Raw genomic sequence first — 26,036 nt, 5'->3', positions numbered from 1 at the left:
AGGATACAGATTCAAGGCTTGACGCTGCATCTGCTGTAGGCATATTTGTCTTCAAAGACTCGTAGCGGCAATTGCTTCTTTCAATGCCTCCCCTTTGTCAAACTTGTCAGCCTTTCTCTAAAAAAATGTAAAAACTCCTAAAATCTCCATAAAGTTAGGTATAACAGACCTGTAAGGGGGAATGGTGTGTATGAAACTATAAAACCCTTGTGTTATAACACAAAACCTGTGTGAAAGCAACTGTCCTCAATATTTCATTTGTCCAATTTTTTACAGAGTGCATTCGTGGTAAGATTGACATTGTGCTGGTAGTGGACCAATCTGGAAGCGTCAATCAATGCAACTTCCAGAAAGTGAAGCGATGGTTGCGAGATATTGTGCGTAGTTTTAACCTCGGGGTTACGGAACAGGATGTTGGGGTCGTGGTTTACAGTAAAAAAGGTGCGTGGATTTTACTATGCAGAAGTAGACATTGCAATCATAATGATAAAATGTATGTACTGTTCAAATTGTAAGAGCTGCTTTGTGAAGTTAACATTTTAAAATTGTTTACTTGATTATAAAAACTGTGTGAATCCGTAATGTGGTTGATGCCTTAGCTGTTTGAAAATGACACTTGAAGCTAACGGCAAACCCTGAAGATATGGCAGACGAAAGGATCACAAAACTTACAATTGCCAGAAGATTAAGAAAAAAAGCCTTCTTAAAAAGATACTTCTATCTTCTTAATAAAAGTACATTTAACACTGTTAACAGTAAAGCCCCATTGCATGGCAGACAAAACGTTGGTCCCTTCGAAGATTTTCATCAGACTTATATTTAATTTTACTCTAATTTTCTTTCAGCTACCACGAGCACGGTGGTTGATCTTGGCTTCTCTGATTACGACAGTGATGGTCACACTAAGAAACAAGAGATGACAAAAATACTGAAGAAACTTGCTTATGAGGGTGGGACAACTTATACAGGTTTGGGAATGATTGAATGTAACTTGTTTATACTCGCGTTGCCATAACGACAGTCGTTATAACATTGGTGTTGATACATTTTTTTATTTTTCTCAGGTTTTGCAATAATAATTTTTTTTCTTAGGTTATGCATTCAAGCTTGCAAATGAAATGTTGACTGGCAATAAATCCCGACCTGATGCCAAGAAGATGATCATATTGCTCACAGATGGAGCAACAACTGCTGCCAATACTCTGCAGTTAAAGTAAGTGTGTTTTGAATTTCCCATAGTCTATATGTTGTGTATATGGTTTCAATAAAAAATACAACTGCATGCTGTGAATGTACTGTCTGATTAATGTTTTTGGATGAATACATGAAACAAGGAGTAGGATGTATGTCTTTGAAATACAGACTTGCATTTTTAAGTTACATACATGGTAACTCATAAGCTGGCACAAGATGTATGAAACAGAACACCTGTGTTATAATGACTATTAGTGCCCCTCCATGCGAGGATAAATAAGTTACATATGTAGTAACTCATAGAGGAATAGGGTGTTAGAAACAGAACACCGGGGTTATAACGACTGCCGTTACCTCAACATCTGAAGATAAATACTTCACATTTATCTATCCATAATTTAGGAAGGATAGGTAAGATAAATTTACTCATTTATTATTAAACCACTAGGGAAGAGCTCGACGTCTCCCGAGCGGCAAACGTGATGATCCTTGCTGTCGGAGTCGGAAAATTCAACCAAACCGAACTAATCCAAATTGCCGGCGATCGGAAGAACTTTTTCGCGGTAACAAAGTTTTCGGAGCTTGAAAAAGTTCGTGATAAATTGAGGAGTAGCGTTTCTGTTGGTAACTTGGAAGGTGGGTGTTGTATGTATGTTATTGTTGTTGTTGTGTTTGTTTTATCGTTTATAAACATTTTGAGGTAATGTAACATAGTTTTAATTTATACCCTTCAAAACAATAGCGAAAATCATGTTATTTAAAGAAGGCTATAAATAAAAAGTTTGGAAAAGAGTCTCAGTTAAAAGGCATTACAATTGAACCCAAGAGTTCTTTTTTATGTGGGTAAGATAAAAGACCCTTGTTGAGGACCTGGGATTTAGGCTAGATTTGACATATTACCCCATAGACTTTTGAGTGTTCTGTTCCATGCACCTTGTGTCCCCTTTCGAGATACCATGTATAAAACTTTGTGGGTGATTAGTTTCTGGGTTTTCATTTGTATGGCTGACAATCTTGACAACCCATTAAGGACCAAAATGAAGTTTAAGTAACAGCACTATTAGATTTATATATTATATTTATCTCAGGTTCCCTCAAGAATGAATCCACTGATGATTTACAACAATGTCAACTTGGCTTCTCTATACATTATGACAAGGTAAAAAATGATACATGAAAAAAATAGTCACGCACAAAGTATACATGGTAACTCATAAGCTGGCATAAGGTGTATGTAACAAAACACCTGTGTTATAACAACAGTCATTTTCGACCACACAAGGATAAAGCAACTTACATTCATTCATTTAACTAAAACTATATTATGAGCTAGGCACATAAACCATGTATTTTCTAGTGAGTTTCAATACGATGATTACAACTTATATATAATTAGTCCAATCAACCGTATAAAATAAGATATATTTCGCCCAAATGACATTGCCAGTTTGTTATTCAAATGGAAACTATGAGTAACCACTAACATGAGGTATTATCTTCTATTTAACTAGGATGGTTTACACATGGGATCACCAGGTTGTTATGGTGGAGCTGGTAACGTGATAACTCATCACCTGGATATCACACCAAGTTATAAGGTGGGTTACTAACATATATCATATGTTTGATTAATGTTTTCAATGTTATCAGTATTTTCAATTTTGTTATAATTTCTGCTGATCTGGTGCTCATAGAGTTTAAACGATTCTTGTGTAGAATAATTTAAATTCACTATAAAATTCTCAAGTTTAATCAATACTTTAATTATTATCAGTATTTTTTACGAACACTATACAAATTACATCTTAATTTGTTTTAATTAAATACAACTCAATATGAGTTAACTTATACTGTATTGTGAGTTTAGCAGCTTTGTTTTTATTGACATTTTTATTTAAGTGGTTTTTACCTGTGTATTCGACTGTCGATTTGTTGCTAATTCCCTTCCCCTGTTCTTTGCTACTGTATCTGAAAGGACAAGGAAATTATGCTATGTTTTAATTTTGATAAGTATTTCACGTTTACAAAGCTGTTTTGTTTTCCATAGAATTTGTCGGCAAATTGGAACTTCACACAACTACTTGAACATCAAGGTAACTTTGAAGTTATTACTTTCTATTCAGCATAAAATATGGTTGCTGCTTATTTAGAGGTAACTCTGGCATAAATCTCAGGTCTCCTAATATGCCACACTTCATCCATACAAAGTAGATTGTGCATAAACAATGTAAGGGTATTAGCAAAATATGTCCTGGGTCCCATAACAGGTCCTAACCCATATAGAATAGAACATATAAAAAGGGAATAATGTTTTTTTTATGATATTTTAATACACCATAATATTTTAATAATATTTTTAAAAATATTTTTATAATATTTTTAATTTTAAATTGTTTCATCATTACCAGAATCCACGCACCATAATCTGACAGGGAAATCCCCTCATACGATACACGCACAGTCAGTTCTATTTGGAGAATACGACGTGCCAACATTGGGACAAATACAGACAGCTCTTACTTCAAACCTGGCTGATAGTTATCTGGGTAATTTTAACTTTATGTGACTTAACAATTAACCTTATTATGGAACAATGTATCTGTTTACAAGTTTGAAGATTCTCCCTTTGAATTAATTTTTGGTTTGTTTTATCTTAACACAATCACCCACAAAGTTAAATGTGTGGTAAGCTGGCAGGAGATATATAAAACAGAACACCTATGTTATATCGATTATCCTTGCCCTGTAACATTAAGATTTATAGGTTGTATATGCAAACAGTTACATATTGTTTATATTCTAGTTTTTAATTGACTATGCAGTACATTAAACAAAGTAAAAAATAACAAAAGACCGATGTGTATGAAACAGAACAAATAGTGTTATAATGACTGTCGTTGTAAATAGGTATTATCAGATTATTTATAATACAAACATGCAGGGTATGCCGTAACAAGTGGGACTTACTTTGGTCCATCATATGGTATCTATGTTGCTTCAAGTGCCCCTCGTTTCCATAACAACGGTACCGTGCTGATTTATCGATCTCTTATTGATTCTCCTTCAAGGGGAAGGCATTATGTGTTGGGACAACAGGTAACATGTTGTACGGATATGCATTTTTATAATGGGATATTATTGAGATTCTACAATGTCCTAACATAGGCACACTATGGAACTTGGGATTAAGCCAGAGTTGAATTTGGCCATTAAATTTTGGGACAGCGGGTGAAAACCCGGTCTGCAGAGTATGAAATTAATGTGGCTTACTGTTCAATATCAGTGAAGTCTGTGATTTAAGTTTTAGGGCAGGTTTGATCATTACCCTACCCTAAATCCCCAGATTAGTTTTGCAAGTATGAACGAATGATTGTAACTTATATGCCCTCACGTGGGGTAAGGGGTCGTTACAACACGTGTGCAACCATGGCATTATAACACAGGTGTTCTGTTTCATACACCCGTGCCTCCTTACAAGTTACCAGGTGCTACAACATGTATGGCCTACTTAGTCTACTATATATACCATTTACGAGTATGATAAGGAATGACTGTCACTTATTTATCCTCGCATGGCAGGCAACGACAGTCGTTCTATCATAGGTGTTTTGTTTACAAGTTGCCACATGTAAGACCTACAAAAGGTGGCTGTACACAGTATCCGGCATACAAATTCGCTTGCGAAGTCGTATGCAAACCCCTTACCCAGTTCCTCATGCGGCACCGAAATTCAGACAAAATGGACGAATTCCGGATACTGTGTACAGCCACCTTTAGCCTACTACATATTAAGTTCATGTTATTTATATTTCTTAGTTCACTGAATACTTTGGAGCAGCCTTATGCACTGAAGATATAAACGCCGATGGTTATGATGACTTGATAGTAGGAGCTCCATTACACAACTCACACCACCCTGATGTAGGGAGAGCTTATGTTTATCTTGGTGGGAATACTATGGTAGGTATAGTATATATATATATATGGTAGGGTGGGGGAGACTGGACACTTTTAGCACATAATATCCTGACTGTGTTTTAAGTCACACACACCAGTCTATGGGAGTCGTGAGGATATGATTTTATAATTCTTTAAATGTTCTTTGTACTACCAAGAATGAAAAGGTGCCCCATCTTCCCCCACCCTACTCTATATATATGAATGTGTAATGTTATCAGGTGTCTTATGCTTGTGCTACCAACGCCCTGGCACAATAGTCAATCCCTATGCGCTATGCTTCTCTTCTCTTCCAACAAAATCTGACATGCAACAGCTTTACCAAACATTTAGTCATTTGCCTCTAGGCAAGAGGTTAACAGTATTAGGTGCTGCTACCTGTAACCAATGTTGGTGTATTTGTCTTCGGACAAGACACTTGCTCCAATACTGTAATCCTTCACCTACTACAACATAGTACAAATAAATAAGTTATTGTAATTTACAACTTTAATACTCCCCTTGTAGAAATATAACTTGTTTTTATTCACAGAATAGAAACCCTGATTTTGTACTGAAAGGATCTGAACACGCTTTCTCTAGGTTTGGCTCAGCCATATCTGCAGTTGGTGATCTTAATTTAGATGGATTTCCAGGTTTGGTTTCATTTTACTTTATTCCCTAGCACAGTGGTTAGAGCACTGACCTGATACGTAGCTTGGTGTTGCTATCATTATGGACACATGTGTTTTTGAGCAGGATATTTAATGAACATTGCTCTAACCCAGTGGTCAATATTTGGTTGTCTTTTTATTTGTCAGCCATATAAAAAAACAACTACCCACAAAGTTACATGCATATTAAATCGTAAGTGGGAACGAGGTGTATGAAACAGAACACCCATTTTATGCTCATAGCCAATCACCACACATATATATTAAAAATAACATTATTTCTCCACCACCAATATAGTACATTATCCAGTGTTTCCAATATTTTTTAGATATTGTGGTGTCAGCAACACACGAAATGGAGGGAGTTATTTACATTTACCATGGGTGCAACACTGGTTTGTTCACCACCCCAGCACAGATAATAACCCCAACTACATTACACCCAGCACCGAGTGTTGTACCTGGGATGTTTGGGATGTCTGTCACAGGGAAAATAGACATTGACGACAATGGATATTATGGTAAAGAAACAAAACCTATTTTGTATCAGTTTTAAACTTAGACATGTTATATTTGAATTGTGGCTGGGGAAATGACTAGGGTGAAGAACCAATCTTCGCCTAATGGCGAGTAGTGCTGTAGAACCTCACCTATGTAGAATAGATGAGTTACTTAAGTTTTGTGTTGGAAGCCATATTTGGTATACTTTATGCTAAATCATAACTTTGTTTTTATGGTTCATTTGCACATCCCCATTATAAATGTTGCTTGTTACAGATTTGTTAGTTGGTAGCCCTTCGAGTGACAACATTGTTATTCTATTGACAAGACCAGTTGTTGATGTAACAACCACCATTATGACATCACAACAGATCGACCCACGCCAGTCATGCACCGTTGGTTCCCATGTAGCAGCATACGGTTGTTTTGATTGTGAATTATGTTTCTCGTACAAAGGGACTTCAATACAATCAGATATAAGTAAATACATTTTAAAATTTTGTGCGTAATATTTAAAATTTTATTTTGTTTGTGTATATTTTATTTAATTAACAAGCATTGCTTAAGCCCAATGGTCACAAATGAGTTGTCCAAATTGTTAGTCATATTGAAATATATCACTTACAAAGTAACAAACGTGGTAACTTGGGAGTGAGCACTAGGTGTAAGGTAAACAAAACGACCTATAAAGAATGTTGTCATGCAAGTATAAATAAATTATGATTATTTAATAGAACATTTCTGTCGCATCAGGATAAATTTAATATTATTAACTTTCATTCAACATTTTCTTTAACAGTTGTCAAGTATTATCTCGTTGCTGATGGTGGTGAAGAATACCAAAGGTTTTTATTTTCCGCCAACAACTTGGAGTATATTGAATCAACCACTTCTGTATCTCAACACCCCGATACCTCTTGTATTACATACAACTTATACCTCAAGGTTGGTTTTTATGTATATTGTATTTAGATGCTGTTATTATAGATGGGTGTTCTTGGGCAAGATACTTAATGGTAATTGCTCCAACCCAGTGGTCACTAATGGTTTGTTTAATTGATTCGTTCCTATATATGGGTGACATCTTCCAGTATGACACCTAAGATTCAGGCCCGAGTTGGCCCATTTCTGCGACACCCAGGGTGCTACAACCCATTAGTGACCACTGGCTTGGAGCAATTGCAGTTAAGTTACTTGCAAAGGACAGATGTAACTATCAGAGTTGAGCATTGAACCCAGTCTCCTCTGGTTACGATAGAAGCACCTAACCGCTGACCCGAAACTTGTTTGTTTTTGTAACTTTGGTGGTACCTTCAGATCACATAGTATGGCTCTATAATTTTTCAAACAATAAACAGAAATACTTTCCAGCCTACAGCACGAGACTTAATGAACCCTGCTGGCCTCAGTATTCATTATGACCTCATAACCCACCATGATGTTACAAGCCACACCCCTAATGACCACACCCACCATCTTGTCCAATCAAATGTCACAAATAATAATTCAAATGTTTCTGATGATTTCTGGGTCTACCCTACTGCTGGTATCTATTCAGGGGGTTACCAGTTGAATGAACAATCTAATATTTCTATGAGCAATACTAGCCACTCGAGGAATAAAAGAGACGAACCAAAACCCCTGCTTGACCCTGTTTTAAATATGTAAGTTCTTGATTTATATTACTAGTACCACAACTGTGGGCATACGTGTCCTCGGGCAAGACACTTAACGGCAATTGCTCCAACCCAATAGTCACTGATGAATTTTAGCACCCTGGACTGATAATTTGGACAACCAATTAGTTACCACTGGGTTGGGGCAATTAAATTATTGAAGTAAATGTGTTCTGGGAAAGACACTGAACAATGATTGCGAGAGAGTTGTCTAAATTGTCAGCTATACAGAAATTCATTCATGCACAAAGTTATGCGTGTGGTAACTCGTAAGCATGCACAAGGTGTATGAAATATAACCTGTTGTATATTATGCATGTACATACTGATTATGATGTGTTTATTTTCAGGTATATCAGCCAAGATGTTTCAAAATTTGTTCCTTTTAAAACTTTCTGTAAGAAAACCAAATGTGTGACAGATCTGACATTGACTGCTCATCTTGCTGATAAAAACGGGTAAGTTAAACATGGAAATATTGTAAAATACCTACAGAGATACTACATTATGCAATAATTTATAATATAAGTATGTATTTCCAAAGTGTGCTAACGAGTGTCTTGCACAAAGGTGCATAAACCAACAACATAATGTAACTTACTTTATCCTCGCGTGGCTGAAAAACGACAGTTGTTATCACACGGGTTTAACACCTCGTGCCAGCTTACGAGTTACCATGTATGTTACTTTGTGGGTGATTATTTTTTGGGGGGATTTTTTCATTTTTTTTATGTATGGCTGATAATTTGGACAACCCATTAGTGCCCACTGGGTTGGAGCAATTGTCGTTAAGTGTCTTGCCCAAGGACACATACGCCCATAATGGTAGCAGCGTCGCGCCTTGAACCCATTACCTCTGGGTTACAGGCAGGCGCGCTAAACACTATGCCAAAGCGCCGGACTAATAGTAGCAGTGTGGAGCCTTGAACCCGTACCCATGGCACCAGACTTATAATATCAATATATTTTCCAAGTCTTTTTCTAACCAGTGTTACACAATTGCAGAAACCCAACATCAAAGATAGAAATAAAGTATAGGACAGCAGCTAGACTTCGAATTAAGTTGCTCAACACTGGACCTGAGGACGCGCATGATGTGACAACGAAAATAACGTTTCCCAAACAACTTGTGTTTATGTCATTTCAGTCAGTGAACAAACTCCAGGTAAGAAGTGTTTAGTTTCATACACAATGTGGCTTTGCATGGTAGGAAACGTTTTGCGTGAAATCGCCTTAACACTACAGCTTGCTGATTCGAGACTCCACGCTGCTACTAGGTGTATGTGTCATTGGGCAAACATTTAACGGTAATTGCTCCAACCCAGTGGTTCCTTGTGGGTTGTTTTATAGAACGTTACTCGTAAGCGGGCACGAGGCGTGTGAAACAAGACACCCGTTCTGCAACGCCTGAAGATTCCCCGCCATGCAAGATTTAAAAAATAACACCCATTCATTCGCAAACACTTATTCGCACAAAACGTATGAATACCAACTGTGCATACTGCGTATACGACGTTTTGTGTCGGGTTAAAATATTCAAACAGTGAAGTCACGTACACGATGTGTAAATCACTAAAATAAGGTTTAGATTGGATCGCGGCGTTCCACATATTATATCGGATATATACCTTAACCTAAAAAGGGGTTAAATACGTGTTGACTTATTATTTTAAAGATATATTTAAACAAAACGTAATAATGGTATATTATTACGTCATTTGTGACGAAAGTATGAAATATTCTTACGTGTATCAGACTGGAAGCTAACAATCGTTAAGTCTTTAGTTTGTATTTGAATAAGTTGTGTATTAGATATACGTGTGTGGAAATCCACAAAATGCTAGGCGAGTGAAGGGAATATAAACAAATGACGTATGGGGTGACGTTGTTCACTTTTCCTCATTCTTATTCTCTTTGGTTTTCTTACTCCGAGAAACGTGATGTTAGGCAGCTATAGGCAGGCACTACTAGATAAGGATAGCGTAGATTTTAGTCAAAACACAAATGCTAAAGGCAGGTCTAAATTGCAATGGACCACAAGAGCCGTTTAACGCCTTTACACAGTTTTCAGATTAGCAAAAGAAATTGCACTACAGTTAGTAAAAAAGAACAGCGCACAAAATGCAGATTTATTGGTAGTTTGTAACTCTGTTGCGATGCCTGAGTTAGAGGAAAGGCGAAGATCTTCAAAAGGACATCGTAAAAGACAAGAACCTACACCACAAACTACAACAGTACAACCTATTTATTCAAACGGAAACATTTGTCTCGCTTTATGTCTTGTTTTGGCGCTAGCCGCTGGAGCTGGCATTGGTTATGGAGTGTATTTATTCGTCTATCCTAACCAATCGAACAACAATGCGTCTAAAAATGAAGGTACCGCAAATAATCCCAGCTTAACCACGCCGCGGGACGCTGGTTCACTTGACGTTCAGAACGAAGGCGATGGCTCTACAGAAGGTTCGTCAGGTTCTCCTGATATCGGTAAGTGGGCATACATAAACATAACTTATTTATCCTTTGGCCGGAAAACGACAGTTGTTATAACACGGTGTTCTGTTTCACACACCGCGTGTCAGCTTACGAGTTACCACATATATAACTTCGTGGGTGATTATAAAAAAATATAAATGCTCTAATCGAAAAACTGTGTATACTGTTTGCTATTTAATTCTTAAAGGAATTCGTAAATGTAAACTTATTCGACGCAACGATCGTTGCATTGCTTTTGTAAGCAGACACGATGTCGTTATAACACCGACGTTCTGTATTTAAAACTTTCGTTGCCCCGTCACACGAGGTTAAACGGGAACACGTTTTGTCTTTCTGTTTTAACCCAAAACGTGTTATAAAGGGAACACGTTTTGTCTTTCTGTTTTAACCCAAAACGTGTTATAAAGACTACTATTTACCGTCACTGCCCGTATTTTCGTATGCCACTCTGTCTCTGAGATTCGTGACCGAAGCGATAAAATAAAGTTCTTTATTCATTACTCTTATAACCTGACGTTCTTTTCCACAGTTTGGATAAACGGTGAAAACTGCGGCACGTTACACCCTGACGTCACGAATCCATATATGCGTCATAGCATACGTAAGCGTGACGTATACGCACAATTACCGAAACCTGCCGCAATTATTGGCGGTGCAGATACACATATACAGGAACATCCGTGGCAGGTTTATTGTTTGTTACCTTACAGTTGTTAAGGTTTAGTAGTTTGATTAATATACTAAGGTGGGGGAAGACGGGACACCTTTAGTACATAATGTCCAAATATCCTAATCGTGTTTTAAACAATTAATAACGGCCTATGGGAGTCCTAAAGGTGGCTGTACACAGTATCCGGAATTCGTCCGTTTTGTCTGTTTTGTCCGGATTTCGCTGCCGCATGCGGAATTCGGTAATGGGTTTGCATACGACTTCGCACGCCAGATACTGTGTACAGCCACCTTTAGAATACAGTTTTATAATTTTTAAAATGTTTTTCGTTTACTATCAAATGGGATGAAAAGGTGTCCCATCTTCCCCCACCTCACATACTATATGTTTAAAAGTGTTGGCACCAGTGAAGAATCCTCCCATACGTCTTCTGCTAACCACTTCACAACTAACTACTAAACCTTAACCCACCCCATACTGTAGCCTATTTACTAATCTACTGGAGAATTATTCAGTAGTGCCAAAGCATTTTCTCTTGCATCAAATATAAATTGACAATTCTTCTACAAACCAAGTCCATTTCTTCACCCGTGTAGAATAGATTACAATATGGATGCATTTATACTTAAAGCTATTACTCCACCTAACTACCAATGATAATAGGTATCTTTGTGGACAAAAGCTCACACTTGCGGTGGAAGTATTATTGCTTCAAATTGGATTCTGTTTGCAGCTCACTGTGCTGAACCGTGGGTATTTTTCTATAAAGAAATATTAAATGTTTGTAGCAACCAGGTGACAAATATTGGTAACATAATTGAACAATGCAGTAACAGGCTGGTAATTGCTTCAAAATTAACAAAAATTCACAAACAAAATTACGTTTGTAGTAACTTGTAAACGAACACAAGGTGTATAAAACAGAACAACCATGTTATTATAACGACTGTCATTGCCCAACCATGCAGAGATAAATAAGTTACATTCATTCAAAAAGGAAAACCATTACAAATTACATAGTTAGTAACAGTCTATTACATAACTTACCATATTTTAAATATTTTACTTAGATTTCCCCACCCAAACAACTGGACAGTATACGCTGGCATCAGCGATAGAAGGAATATGATACAACGAGCACAGACTGCTAGGGTTACGGATGTGATCACACATAATGAATTCACCACGGACACATACAACAATGATATTGCATTATTGAGATTAAACTCCCATCTAAGATTCAATAAGTATGTTCGTCAAATCTGCTTACCTTCGTTTTCAAGACAACTCCGAAATGAATCACTGTAAGTGTTTATTATATTATTTATTATACAGTAGGGTGGGGAAGATTGGACACCTTTTCATTCTATTTTCTCGTCCCATTTGGTAGTAAACAAAGAACATTCAAAGAATTGTAAAACTGTATCCTCACGACTCCCATGAATCGTTGTTAATTGTTTAAAACACGATCACGATATTTAGACATTAGGTTCTAAAGGTGCCCCGTCTTCCCCCGCAATACTATATTAAAACTCCTAACAGCGATTGCTTAAACCCAGTAAACAATAATGGGTTATTCATATCGTCCGCCATAGACAAAAACAATCACCCAGCACCCACAACATATTTGGTAACTTTTAAGCGAGCACAATGTGTATAAAACAGAACACCCGTGTTATAACGACTGTCGTTTTCCGGCCATTTAAGGATAAACAAATTACATTCATTCATTTATTGTTGCCTAATCACATATTTTAACACAATTTGAAACTACTTTATTTTCCAAAGTATATTAATCCCACAGTTGTGAAATATCTGGCTGGGGAGCAAAGCAAGAAGGCAACGGGCTCCCATATATACTACAAGAAGCACCAGTAAAAATATTAGATAGGGATCTATGTAATAGTGATAGTTGGTTAATGGGAATGGTGACTGACAGGATGTTTTGTGCTGGTACAGTGGATGGTAGCAAAGATGCTTGCCAGGTGGGGTTGTTATAAGTAGTATTTCTAAACCTTTTAAATAAAAAACTCTTACTGTTATGGGTATATGCGTCATTGGGCAAGATACTTAATAGCAATTAATAGCAGCTCCAACCCAATGGTTACTTGTCAGCTGTGATAATAATATAATGACTGTTGTTGCCCCACCATTCATAAAACATCTTTCATAGGCTATAAAACTCTTGTATCTGTTATGGGTATTCTGGGTGTCCTTTGGCAAGAAACTTAACAGCTTAACGGCGATTGCTCAAACCCAATTGTCTCTTTTAATCTGTTTAAGTTATCAGCCATAAAAACACCGCTGTTATAATAACATAACGGCTCGTGTTGCAATTCATACAACGTCCTAATTTATTATTCAATATTAACTTTAAAATAAAAGACTATTCAGGGTTCTTTGTTTAACTTTGCGATTATTTGATTATTTCAATTGATTAACATTTTTAATTTCACTCTTATTGATTCCAGGGTGATTCTGGAGGCCCTTTATCATGTTTCGATCAGTATGAAAACAAGCATTACTTAAGTGGGGCTGTGAGTTGGGGTATTGGGTGTGGTGAACCAGCAATGCCAGGAGTTTACACACATCTTGCTAAACTAAGAGGTTGGATTGAAACCAACATGGAACAAGTGGAAAGAAGATACAGGACTCTATAAATATCTAGATATTAGGTTTCTGAAATTTTGGAAAAAATATGCGGTAACATTGCAAAAATGCAGTTACACTCATAGTCCTCAAACATAGGGAACCTCATTGATTAATTTGGTGAATGCAATATACTTTGGCTCTGCTTATAAAATCTGGGGGGGAAACATGCGTTCCTTTGAATTGAACTATATTGTTTCAAAGTTATTTCTATTCTTTGTATCATTGTTGCATTTTCTGTATCTCTGTGTCAAATTTTGAATATTTTGTATGTTATAAAATATATATTTGTATGAAAATACAATGGAACAAAAGTACATTATGTTTGCTGTTTAATGTGTATTAGTAAATTACTGTATGTGTTTAAACAGGCTGTAGTTAAATTTTTATTTTGCCTTTAAATTGCATTGGAGTTAAATTTATCAATTAATGTCAAGTGTTGTATCAGAGTTAAACTTTTCCGCTGATGGTATTTGAACAGACTATAAAGTTAAATTTTTACTTTTCCTTCGAATTGCTATAGAGTTAAATTTATCAACTAATATAAGGTGTTGTAACAGCATTAAGTTTCATTTTACTAGAGTAACAATATTCATTTATTTTCCAGGATGACTCAACAGCTCCATGTTTTCAATTAAAAGAAACCAAGACAGCAATATCTCCAGATGCTGAATATAAGACTGTTGCATTCAATGTGAGGAACCCAGTGTTTTCAACTGTAAGTTTTACTTATAAGATATTTTAGTGTATGCTTTTGTATCCAAGAAAATATAGTAAAACTTGTTTATTAAACAGTCTTTTAGCCCAAAGTAAAAATAAATACTAGAAACCATGCTCCTATACAAAATATCACATATGTTTTTGTATGGCTGACATTTTAGACAACAGAAATGCTGTTGAGTGTCTTGCCCAAAGACACATACTTGGTAACCCCTCCATTATAGGCAGACGAGCTAACCACTGAGCCATATCACTAGACAGCTGTATATCTTTATTGATACCAATTCACAAAATCTTTTTTTTTTGGCAGAAAAATAATGCATCACGCTCTTGATATTAATTTAATAAATTTCCTCTTTTTATTAGGACAAAGCATGTGAGGTCGACGCTTTATTTGACTTAACTTCCCAACTTGACCCGTATAAAAACAACAAGCTTCACTTTATGGTGGAAGCATCAACCATTAGTAATGATACTGACTCTATGAATAATGTTAAAGGCATTGATGCAATGCTGGAGTATATTGGGGGGCTCAAGTTAACAGGGTAAGTATAGGAACTATATAAACACACGAATACTGTCTAAATAATCACCAAGAAAATTGCATACGTTGTCTTGTAACTCATAAGCAGACACAAGGTGTATGAACCAGTACACCCATGTTATTATAACGACTGTCGTTGCCCCGCCATGCAAAGATAAGTAAGTTACATTCATTCACAAGTTAACAGGGTAAGTATAGGAACTATATAAACACACAAATACTGTCCATATGTAATAAGTTAGATCCTAGGTTCTGTATTACTGTTCGGGCAAGATATTGGCTGTACAGTTTTCTTTTTTCGAACAGATGTTATTATTCTTAGCCACTGCTGTTTTGTTGCTATATCTTGTCGATACGTTTTCCCTTTGTTATCTTTGCTACCATAATCAAAGATAGAAATCAATGTTAATATTTTTTATGTATTTACATCCATATGCTGTGTATAGTACAATTATTTTCCCGCGTATAAACAATTATTTTCCTGCGTTATTTTTCAGATATTATACTGTTTTTCCTTAACTTTTATCCTTAGTAATCCCCCCATAAAATATGTTCATTTCCAGGTATTCCCAACCATATACTGTGTATGCTGAAACCAATGATTCATATTTCCCACAAGATACATTTGAAATGTTAAGAACCAACGACCCGCACTCAGTAAAACATCAGTTTATGGTAAGACTAACATTTAACAAACTTAAATGACGCGTTATGCATAAACGTAACTCGCCTTATTCTTGCATGGCTAAGCAACAACAGTCATTCTAACATTGGTGTTTTATACACCTCGTGCCCGCTCACAAGTTACCACACATGTAACCTATTTATGCTTTCCTGTTCGGGCAACGGCAGTCGTTATAATACGGGTGTTCTGTTTCATACACCTCGTGCCCGATGTCTTGTTTCATACACCTCGTGCCCGATGTTTTTTTCATACACTTCGTACCCACTTACAAGTTACCGAACTTCCTAGGTAAAAGCTTTTGTGTGCAGCACCAAAATTTTACCCTTCTAATCTCTGGTTCCAAGTAGTTAACCTTACCACTGTGTTACAGTCCTAGCTTAAGCATATCTCTAGAATATTGTCTAAAACACCGCAATCTTCCATGTATTCTACAGGTTCGAAATACCAAGTTCTTTGGCTTTAAGAAGCTAATGTTTAACATTAGGTGGCCGGCTTATCTTTTCATGAACGCTTCACGATTCATGGCAATGTACATTACCAATATCACGTGCATTTCATCACCTCATGTGAGATATTTAATGAAATATACTTTTTTTTACCAATTATTTGATGAATGTAACTTATTTATCTACACTTGGTAAAGTAGTCGTAATAACAGGTGTTCTGATTCATACACCTCGTGACCGATTACAAGTTACCACGTATGTAACTTATTTATCCTTGCATGGCGGGACAACGACAGTTGTTATAACTAGGGCAGTCTGTTTCATAAACCTCGTGCTCGCTTATTAGTTACCTCATAACTAAGTCTGTTGGAGGTTTTTTTTTATTTTTTTGTAAAGTATCGTTTTTGTTATTTTACCGCACATAATCATTTTATCTTTTCAGACCACCTGTTGGTGTGACAGTTCAAACTTTACCGATATATTTGGTATTTACCATCAACCCCAACCACCCCGACCCCCCATGGAAGCTATGATGATACCAGAGGGGGATATCTTATATCAACAACTGGTAGGTGACAGCATTTTTTATAGTATGTTTCCCCAAAATTCTTGTGTCATCTGAATTATATTCTGTATAAGTGAGGCAGTACAGTAAGGCTTGTCAAGGGACCAGCTAGTTGTGCCAGACCATTACCTCAGAATTCCCATAAATATATTCTATATAGCTGAAATCTGTGAATTAAGGCGTGTTGGGGACCTGGAATTTAGGTCAAAGTTGGGTCATTACCCCAAGACGTGGCACCCCATGAGTGCTACGATTCAGGCCAGGAATCACTGGCACTTCTAATTCTAATAATCTTTTCTTCCAGCCATGTCATAATGATGATTGTTACATCACAATACCATGTCATGTGACTAACCTTGAACCATTTGCCAATTCAAGCGTGACGATACATTCGATTGCTTATCCAAATACTATGAGTATGTTGAAGGTAGGTTGCATGTATGATGTTAATATTGTATTTAACTTATCCTCACATGGCGGGGCAACGACAGTTGTTATAACACAGGTGTTTTGTTTCATGCACCTCGTGCCTGCTTACAAGTTACCAAGTTGGTAACTTATTAATCCTCGCATGGCGGGTAACGACAGTTGTTATAACACGGGTGTTCTGTTTCAATAAACCAACTGTTTACCATTTATTATTATCCAGACGTCACTGAATGTTGAAGCGAGTGCTTCGGTTGAAATTCTCGGCAAGAATTACATTGTGTTAGACAGAAGAGGCATTGGATTTACGCAAATAAATGTAAGTTAGTTTTCCTATTTATTTTAAACATATGATAAGTTAATGTTACTTATATAATAAGTTGACAATCTGAACAGCCAAACCTTTTAACTTATCTTCCGTTTCACACTTTTTATCCATAGCGTGTTTTAACAACTGTTGTTTTGCTGTTGATTCCATTCTCTTCGAAATTTAAATAACATGAGCTTCACTGTCATATCGTATGTTTAAGTTATTACTTTACAGTAGAACCACACAACAATGGAATAAGCTGCTATTTAAGAGCAAAAAGAACAAGTAAACAAAAACACTTTAACTAACATTTTCCCACACTTTTTACCATAGCAGGTTTTAACAACTGTTGTTTTGCTGTTGATTCCATTCTCTTCATTATTTAAATACCATGATTTTCATTACCATATCCAGCCATTAAGTCAAAATCATGTTTTGTCATTACTTCAGGTTGCAAATGACATTACACCGGCCATTACATTTACTGGCTTGACTGGCGATACCGATATATTTGAACTTCCACTTTGGGTTTACATCGCTAGTGCTGGGGGTGGATTAGTTTTGTTGTTATTGTTAATGTTGGCTTTAAGGAAGGTAGGAATACACTAGTGGTTCAATACTGTAACCATTGCTAGTAATTATAAGTATATATAAAAATGTTTAAATGTATGTATATGTAACTTACTTTATCCTCGCGTGGCCGGAAAACGACAGTCGTTATAACACGGGTGTTCATACACCTCGTGCCAGCTTACGAGTTACGATGTATGTTACTTTGTGGGTGATTATTTTTTTGGATTTTTTTATTTTTTTTGTGTATCGCTGATAATTTGGACAACCCATTAGTGACCACTGGGTTGGAGCAATTGCCGTTAAGTGTCTTGCTCAAGGACACATACGCCCACAATGGTAGCAGCGACGAGCCTTGAACCAATCACCTCTGGGTTAGAGGCAGGCGCGCTAACCACTTAGCAACGGCGCCGAAATGCTGGGAAGGGCTGGAACTATGAAACAGTGTGCTGTATGTTGGTATATATAAAATGTACCATATACGATGTTCCACATTTACTCGTTTACTATATAGCGGGGACATGTACTGTGGGAGAACATGGGACACTTTAGCGACGAAAATATAATGAATAGATATCCCCCACCCTACTATTTGTATACTTAATCTTGCTTTCGAAATAAGCTTTATTTCCCTTTTTTTTAATAACAGAAATCATAAGATAAGACTTCGTTATAACTTTTTTTTTTTATGTACAATCTGTTTATACTTTGATTTTTATAATTTCATTTTTATTTCTTACATACAAATGTTTTTACAGTTGGGCTTCTTTAAGAGCAAATATGCAGATAAGAAGCGCGCAGCAGAAGAAGAACAAGACTGGGGAGAAGCAGCTGCTCCTCTGAAGGCATGAGCCAGCCATCTTAAACTTGTAATTGTACTAAATCTATCGGTGTCAGGTTTTTGAACTTTCGAAAAAATCTCGGGTGACATGGTAAAAATTCAGCTGCACTCAAAGTAATCAAAATAACGTGTTGAATGCAGTATAGTTTGGCTCTGCCTGTAGACACCTAACAGCAGGGTAAAATCTTGGGTTGACATTGTTAAATTGCAGTTACACCCATAGTTGTCAAACATAGGGAACCTCATTGATTAATGTGGTGAATGCAATATACTTTGGCTCTGCTTGTATGTATAGACATCTAACACCACGGTAAAAGCTGTTTAGGTGTAAAACTTGGATGCCAAATCAAATGACGTCAACCCCGGTTTTTAAAAGTTGGGGGGATATGTCACCCTAGGCACCCCTAATGTTACGCCTATGTCAGCGTCACAACTTTACAAGTTACATTGTGATTCAACTTTAGAAGTTCAAGTTGCACAATTTGTAAAAGTTCTAACTGTTGTGTTTTTGGTAACTTTTGTACGCTTTCTATAAAAAAAAGTTATTCTGTTGCATCCTATCTTGCTCTTTTTACAATTAAGCGTACTTTTGTTTTGTAAACCTTAACTTTCTTAAAACACAACTGTTGGTATCATTAACATTAAATGAATGCCATTTTTTTCATTGTGGCAAAACAGCTGAATCGTTTTAAAGGGGGTGTCATTATCAAGTATGAAGATGTGTTTAGCTTATAAACGTTAAAATAATCTCAAAGTTTTATTTGTGATTTTAAAGCCATTAACTTAAAACCAAATCATTGTTAACTAAACCCTCAAAATGTATAAAACTGCCACATATGTGTTGTATGTATTTGTCTCCAAACATATTTGGTTAATCTTTTGTTCTGTGCGAAAGTTTTTAGTTTACGTTAACACTTAATGTAAGCTGGCGAAACACATTACAATTAAAGCAACGTTTTGAATATCACCAGATTACTTTCGTGTAAAAATAACTTTGTTATTTTTATTGAAGTTTTTTTATCAGTTGACAACATTATGTAAACTTAACGTTGGCATTTTATTATTTTGCAAGTTGTGATTTTTAAAAAGCTGCAAATCTGATTCAGGTAGGCCTATTGTATTTTCTGTTCCTGTTGTTTTGCATCTTAGCTAAAACTAACCATTGTTTGTATTTTACAGAACTCAATCGTATTCACCCCAAAGCAGAGTTTTAATGAATGGGCAAGTTCCATTATAAAATGATTGGTAAAGAATAAGCATTGTACAACTCCCGAGCCCCATGCGCATAACAACCTTCTATGTGTTAAAATAAGGTACGTGCTACCACGTCAATATTGAACACTTTCCTGGTATAGTAGGTTGGGGTGACGTATGGGTATGAGGGTCCGTGTGTTCTTTCTCTTTTATCATTTTCTTTAGTTGTAAACAAAGATTATTTACACAACTATATAACCGTAACCTCACGGCTACCAAACAGCGTTGTTATTGTTAAAATATCGATCAGGAAATATGAGATATAGTACGGTGGAGGAAGATGGGACACCTTTATATTTGAATTTCCTATTTAGCAGTAAACAAGGAACATTCAAACAAATATAAAACCATATCATTATCATCACGACTCCCATTAACCGTTGTTAATTGTTTAAAACACGATCAAGATATTTGGATATTATGTGTTAAAAGTGTCCCGACTTCCTCCAGCGAACTCTATGATGGTACTGTACGTGGGGTAAGATGGAACAACTGAAGCATTTAATATCCTGATCGTAGTTTAAACTATTAACAACAGTCTATGGTAGTCGTGGTGATACGGTTTTATATTTCTCTGAATGTTCTTTGTGTACTACCAAATGGGATGAGAAATAGAATGAATAGGTGTCCCATATTTTTCCCATCCTACTATATGTGCTAACATCTTACCACATAATATAAAGATAGAGTTGTTTCTACAGAGAAATCATGCCCTCTTTGTCTCTGTAGTCCTATTTCTAAAACCGACTTCCCGCCCAATGTTTCCGGTACTTTTAGGGACTTCCATTCTATAGAGCTCATCGTATTTCAAAACGTTTCATGAATTCTTGAGAATTTTTGCCTACGTTAGTGTTTTTTTTGTCAGGATGGAAATGTTTTGTACTTTTCCATCTGGGTATACAACGTTAGCAAGGGGTATTACAAAGCATTTTATTTACTGCTGTTTTACCTAATTTTTTTTAATGAAAGAAAGAATAAATGCAAAGTATTTATCCTCGCACGGCGGGGCAACGACTGTCGTTATAAAACGGGTGTTCTGTTTCATACACCTCGTGCCCGCTTATGTGTTACCATGCACGTTATACTTTGTGGAAGATTGTTGGGAGAATTCGTCGCTTTTTTAACATGATATGAAACCACTGGGTTGAAATTACCAATAAATGTCTTACTCAGGATCCACACGCTCCCAAGCAGTGGTAGCAACGAATTGTTGACCCTATAACACAGTGCAATATAAACGGAAGCTGTTCCATAATTTCTACGGAAACTACCGCACTGAAATAAGAAAAACTTGGCGGGAAGTTATAAAACGTGTTAAAAATAGCTTGAGATCAGAAGAGGATAAGTTTTCCCATTGCAGGAAACGGGAGATTTGTCTTTCTCTTTATTAAAAATATGTCAATCTTTAAGCAGTAAAACCAATGCTTATAAAAGGAGTCGTTTTTATTTTCGGACTCATTATTCTTTTACAGGAAACAAAGTAAGGAATATGTACTAATGCTCTGTGGGCTCTTTACTAACGCTTATTTCTGCAGATGAATAAATCAGCGATTCTACTCTTGTTCGTCATCGGTATCCTCGTGCTCAATGAATCTGTAGATGCTTTGCATCAATGGCGTCGCATTCCTACCAGTGGTACTCTCAATCGACTAACTCCTGCTCGCCGTCGTTGGGGAGGTTGGAACCAAATGGAAAACATGAACGGTAAATAAATGTAATTTATTTATCTCCAAACTTTCACCAACAAGCTTTGCGTTTTATGAATATTTTTTTATATTCTCGCATGGCCGGGTAAATTGCAAATTTTGGGAAGGACACTTACCGGCAATTGCTCCAACCCAGTGGTCACTAATGGGTTGTCCAAATTAACAGCCATAAATAAAAAAAATCCAAAATAATCACACACAAAGTAACATACATACTTTGCAACTCGTAAGCTGACACGAGGTGTATTAACACCCGTGTTATAACGACTGCCGTTTTCCGGCCACGCGAGGATAAAGTAAGAAGTTACATTCACATAATTTCAGTTGAAGACAACGGATTGACGGATTGGATGATTGGAGCATGAGGAAGAGAAAATGATGGACTCTGATCCAGCTCAATAGAAACCACGTGATAAATAATTGGAGATTAAATAAATTACAAGATAAATGAGTGAATGAGACTTATTAATTCTCGTATGACGAAGCAGCGACATTCGTTATAACACGAGTAATCTGTTTTAAACACTTTGTGCCCTGTCACAAGTTACTGCATACGGCACATCCTGATTTAGTGTTTGTGATGTTTATGGAAAAATCGAATTTACAGTTGAGCAGTCAACCGTGGAAGTGTAGTTTCGCTTGAATGCGTATCAAATTACTAAAATGATCTTGAATTTTTTTGTTTATTTTAACTGTTGTGAAAATATTTGCTGGTTTTATAAAATGATGTTTGTATAATTATAGAGTAAAAATAGTTTCACGAGCATGTTTATAAAATAAAACATGCTCGTGAAACTATTTTTACTGTATAATTATACAAACATCATTTTATAAAACCAGTAAATATTTTATAAATAGGAAAACAGTCAAAAACAGAGAAATTAGTACGAAAGGCCGTTAAACAAGCTATTAAAATAACGATAGTTACGCCACACAACTTGATACATTAATTATTGTGTATTTTTATGGAACCATATAGTTATGCAAAGCAATGTATGTTCACCCATATAGATATTATTCCACTGTGCGTAGAATGGGGCACTAGTGAAGAATCCTCCCGTACGTTACAGATTAGGCCGGTGGAAAGTGTCAGGGTTTTGTAGTTAGGGGTTACATGGTGTTAGTAGGGGTTAGATCGGGTTAGTAAGGATTAAATGGGGTTAGTAGGGGTTTTATTGGGTTAGTAGGGGATAAATGGGGTTAGTAGGGGTAGGGATGCACATTACAGAATAATTAGGTATTCTAGGATATCCTAGAATACTTTATTTCGAATCTAGAATTCCGAATCTAGAATTTCGAATCTTTTTATATTTATAGGAAAAAATAATTTTACCCACATAAGTCAGTTTATTGACCCTTTCATAGCAGCCTTGTTGGGTCATGAGCTGTAAAATTATCAAAAATTGTACTACTGGGTAGTTTTTGCGTCATGAAACGTATAGCAGGTTATGAAAAGACGTTACGAAACGTTTACTCTCGAAAGTCCCACAAACACAAAAATATTTTTTTTCAAAATTAATAAGTTTCAAAAATTGTTAATATAGTATATGAGATGACGTGTAATTCATCATTAAACAGAATACCGAATCCCGTAATTAGATTCGAATACAAAAGGATTCGAATCTCACGGATTCGAAATTCTGTAATGTGCATCCCTATAGGGGGAAGGGCGTTAGTTGTAGATAACTTAGTGTGAGGATTCTTCACTAGCATCACCAGCATCAAGATTAATATTATACAGTTGATAAAATGAATAGTTTACGTTGTTTAACTTCAACAAGACATTTGGTTAACAAAATATTGCTTTCCACTCCAACACAGAACAGTAACCTCACATTACCAACATTTTTTTCCGGAAAACCTTATCAAAAGTTTTATTTTTCCCGCGAATTCAGTAAAAAAGTTGAAAAAATGGCGTTTTCACAAGAAGAGCTAAAGAAGAAACTGACTGAAGAGCAATACCGTGTTACACAGGAAAAAGGGACAGAAGCCCCGTTCACAGGAGAATACGACAAGCATTTTAAACCTGGGGAATATAAGTGTATTGTGTGTGGAGCTCCTTTGTTTAAATCTGATGATAAATTTGATGCCGGGTGCGGTTGGCCTGCTTTCTCTGCAACTAAAGATAAAACAGCTATAGCCGAGCACGACGACTTGACTCTCGGGATGAAAAGAACGGAAGTGACGTGCAGCAAATGTCAAGCACACTTGGGCCATGTATTCAACGATGGACCGAAACCATCTGGCATCAGATACTGCATCAATAGTGCATCACTTAAATTTAAAAACTCAAAATAAAATCTAAATTTCACAATATATATACCATGACCACCAGTTACAGCTTGTGTATATTTTTTTACTGAAACCAGTTTTGTAAAAATGTAACAAAGCTATAACTACAACTCAGAGTTTCTGTTTGTATTTCTACATAAAGTATTGAATGTACATATAACATATTTGATTGTGAATACTGTGATTCTTGTGATATTATTTTGGTTGTGTTTCTTACTGAGTTAAAGCCATTTAAATTTTAAAATCATTATTCAAATTATATTATAAATCGCATTTTCATGACAAATCTTTTTAAATTAAACTTAATTACTATTTTGTTGTTGTACATGTCTTTATAATATTTGTATATAACCCAAGTCCAATTACTAGTATAGTACAAACCATGTAATAGCTACTGTATTTTATATTCCTGGTGTTGGTAAATATTGCATGTATAATTTATAACCAGAACATGTTGTGTATTCTTAGGCAAACATGGAGTTGAATGTAGGCAAGATTGGTTCTGTTTTAAGCGATACAAAGGCAAAGTTAAGCGATAGATATCGCGCTTTGTTTATGCTGAAAAATATCGGAGGAAAAGATGCGGTGACTGAAATATCTCGTTGTCTTGTCGATAAATCAGAGTTACTGAACCATGAACTTGCGTATTGTCTAGGACAAATCAACAGTGATCACGCGCTACCAAAGTTGTCGGCCATTTTGAAAAACAAGAACCTGTCGACCATTCTTCGCCATGAAGCAGCAGAAGCTATTGGAGCAATTGGAAGCCTGGAGAGTCTTTCTCTCCTTCAGGATTATACTGAGGATCCAGTCCGGGAAGTTGCTGAAACTTGCCAGCTTGCAGTTACGAGGGTGAAATGGTTAAACTCTTCAGATTCCAAGGAACCAGTGATTCCAAACCCATTTTCATCCATTGACCCTGCCCCTGCTGGCAGTGCTGATAACAGGAATATAAGTAGCCTTCAAGAAATGCTGGTCAACACTGAGTTATCGTTATTTGATCGTTACCGTGCTATGTTCTCTCTACGTAATATTAACAGCAATGAATCAGCGACGGCACTCGCTGTCGGTCTACAGTGCTCGGACAGCGCTCTTTTTCGTCACGAGGTGGCGTATGTACTCGGGCAAATGCAGAAGAGTAACACCGTGCCCCAACTAACGGCTTCTTTATCAGATCTCCATGAGAACTGTATGGTTCGGCACGAGTGCGCTGAAGCGTTGGGTTCGATCGGAACTGATGATTGTTTAAAAACATTGGAAGAATTTAAGCGTGACGAAAACACCGTTGTCCGTGAAAGTTGTGAAGTAGCGCTCGATATGTTGGAATATGAAAACAGCAGTGAATTCAATTATTCCATTGTTACATCATAATACATGTTTGTTATCATTAGTGTAATAAATTGTGCTGTTATAGAAATCCTATGGAAAGGCAGTACATGTTGTTTATTCTATCTTTAAACAAACTAGGATAGGCATTCAAAAAAGAAGTGTTTTTTAACTGTAGAAATAATTGGCTCTTTTTACTTTATTAGTTGATATTAAACCATTGGCTTTGTTTTAGTAAGTTATTAAATAAAATGAAACATGCTTGTCATTAAATTAGTAGTGACATAATATTTTAGTAAGTTCCGAAATTTCTTACCAGAGAACGGAGCCAGAGACCTTGGATACTTTGTAGAGATAATAATATGAACATTGCTTGTAGCTTGTTCATAAATTACTAATTCATTACTGCCAATCTGCCATAATGTTACCATTTACAATTTCAATAATAGATTCAGTGCCAACTTTAGTTTACAAGTGCTATCGTACCATGTTTAACTCTCCTTGTCTTATTACAGATGTAGTTTTATAAAAAACAAAAAATAATATGACCTTCGAAAA

The 26,036-nt window shown here is 36.2% G+C and overlaps 4 protein-coding genes across 5 annotated transcripts in view; 3 read left to right on the top strand and 1 right to left on the bottom strand.

Annotated features, from left to right (window-relative positions):
* The window catches only part of LOC149732940 (integrin alpha-1-like), a 30,019-nt gene extending 7,707 nt beyond the window's left edge, over window positions 1-22,312 (top strand). For both annotated transcript variants that reach the window (XM_089882937.1, XM_089882938.1), the window contains exons 9-36: window positions 277-441; window positions 846-968; window positions 1,093-1,213; window positions 1,643-1,830; window positions 2,283-2,353; window positions 2,706-2,792; window positions 3,242-3,287; window positions 3,603-3,740; window positions 4,136-4,290; window positions 5,011-5,154; window positions 5,684-5,786; window positions 6,134-6,325; window positions 6,582-6,785; window positions 7,105-7,250; window positions 7,677-7,969; window positions 8,332-8,439; window positions 8,987-9,146; window positions 14,401-14,511; window positions 14,880-15,058; window positions 15,621-15,732; window positions 16,177-16,308; window positions 16,631-16,756; window positions 17,058-17,180; window positions 17,403-17,498; window positions 17,940-18,083; window positions 18,818-20,213; window positions 21,690-21,858; window positions 22,185-22,312. In XM_089882937.1, the coding sequence (XP_089739063.1) occupies window positions 277-441; window positions 846-968; window positions 1,093-1,213; window positions 1,643-1,830; window positions 2,283-2,353; window positions 2,706-2,792; window positions 3,242-3,287; window positions 3,603-3,740; window positions 4,136-4,290; window positions 5,011-5,154; window positions 5,684-5,786; window positions 6,134-6,325; window positions 6,582-6,785; window positions 7,105-7,250; window positions 7,677-7,969; window positions 8,332-8,439; window positions 8,987-9,146; window positions 14,401-14,511; window positions 14,880-15,058; window positions 15,621-15,732; window positions 16,177-16,308; window positions 16,631-16,756; window positions 17,058-17,180; window positions 17,403-17,498; window positions 17,940-18,083; window positions 18,818-18,910 (3,560 nt within the window). In that variant the 3' untranslated portion in view covers window positions 18,911-20,213; window positions 21,690-21,858; window positions 22,185-22,312. The remainder of the gene's footprint in view (window positions 1-276; window positions 442-845; window positions 969-1,092; window positions 1,214-1,642; window positions 1,831-2,282; window positions 2,354-2,705; window positions 2,793-3,241; window positions 3,288-3,602; window positions 3,741-4,135; window positions 4,291-5,010; window positions 5,155-5,683; window positions 5,787-6,133; window positions 6,326-6,581; window positions 6,786-7,104; window positions 7,251-7,676; window positions 7,970-8,331; window positions 8,440-8,986; window positions 9,147-14,400; window positions 14,512-14,879; window positions 15,059-15,620; window positions 15,733-16,176; window positions 16,309-16,630; window positions 16,757-17,057; window positions 17,181-17,402; window positions 17,499-17,939; window positions 18,084-18,817; window positions 20,214-21,689; window positions 21,859-22,184) is intronic.
* LOC149732938 (aspartate aminotransferase, cytoplasmic-like) overlaps window positions 1-26,036 on the bottom strand; it is a 51,900-nt gene that overhangs the window by 14,349 nt on the left and 11,515 nt on the right. The gene's annotated exons all lie outside the window — the stretch shown is intronic.
* Window positions 9,579-14,115, top strand: LOC149732941 (transmembrane protease serine 12-like). Its single transcript, XM_089882961.1, has 6 exons — window positions 9,579-10,465; window positions 11,004-11,161; window positions 11,808-11,893; window positions 12,215-12,448; window positions 12,949-13,129; window positions 13,616-14,115. The coding sequence occupies exons 1-6, from the start codon at window positions 10,138-10,140 to the stop codon at window positions 13,802-13,804; spliced, it is 1,176 nt and encodes a 391-aa protein (XP_089739087.1). The 5' UTR covers window positions 9,579-10,137; the 3' UTR covers window positions 13,805-14,115.
* LOC149732939 (deoxyhypusine hydroxylase-like) lies at window positions 24,626-25,994 on the top strand. The gene has a single exon (XM_089882965.1). The coding sequence runs from the start codon at window positions 24,627-24,629 to the stop codon at window positions 25,521-25,523; it is 897 nt and encodes a 298-aa protein (XP_089739091.1). The 5' UTR covers window position 24,626; the 3' UTR covers window positions 25,524-25,994.

The sequence above is a fragment of the Ciona robusta genome, chromosome 8 (assembly GCF_009617815.1).
Source record: "Ciona robusta chromosome 8, ASM961781v2".
NCBI lineage: Eukaryota > Metazoa > Chordata > Ascidiacea > Phlebobranchia > Cionidae > Ciona > Ciona robusta.
Note: the sequence above shows the minus strand (reverse complement) of the source record. Positions and strands in the feature narration are given on the sequence as shown.

Coding starts and splice junctions, on each gene's coding strand:
- LOC149732941 (XM_089882961.1), top strand. CDS start 10,138: ATGCCTGAGTTAGAGGAAAGGCGAAGATCTTCAAAAGGACATCGTAAA. Junction 10,466..11,003: donor GTCAGGTTCTCCTGATATCG/GTAAGTGGGCAT, acceptor TCTTTTCCACAG/TTTGGATAAACGGTGAAAAC. Junction 11,162..11,807: donor TACAGGAACATCCGTGGCAG/GTTTATTGTTTG, acceptor CAATGATAATAG/GTATCTTTGTGGACAAAAGC.
- LOC149732939 (XM_089882965.1), top strand. CDS start 24,627: ATGGAGTTGAATGTAGGCAAGATTGGTTCTGTTTTAAGCGATACAAAG.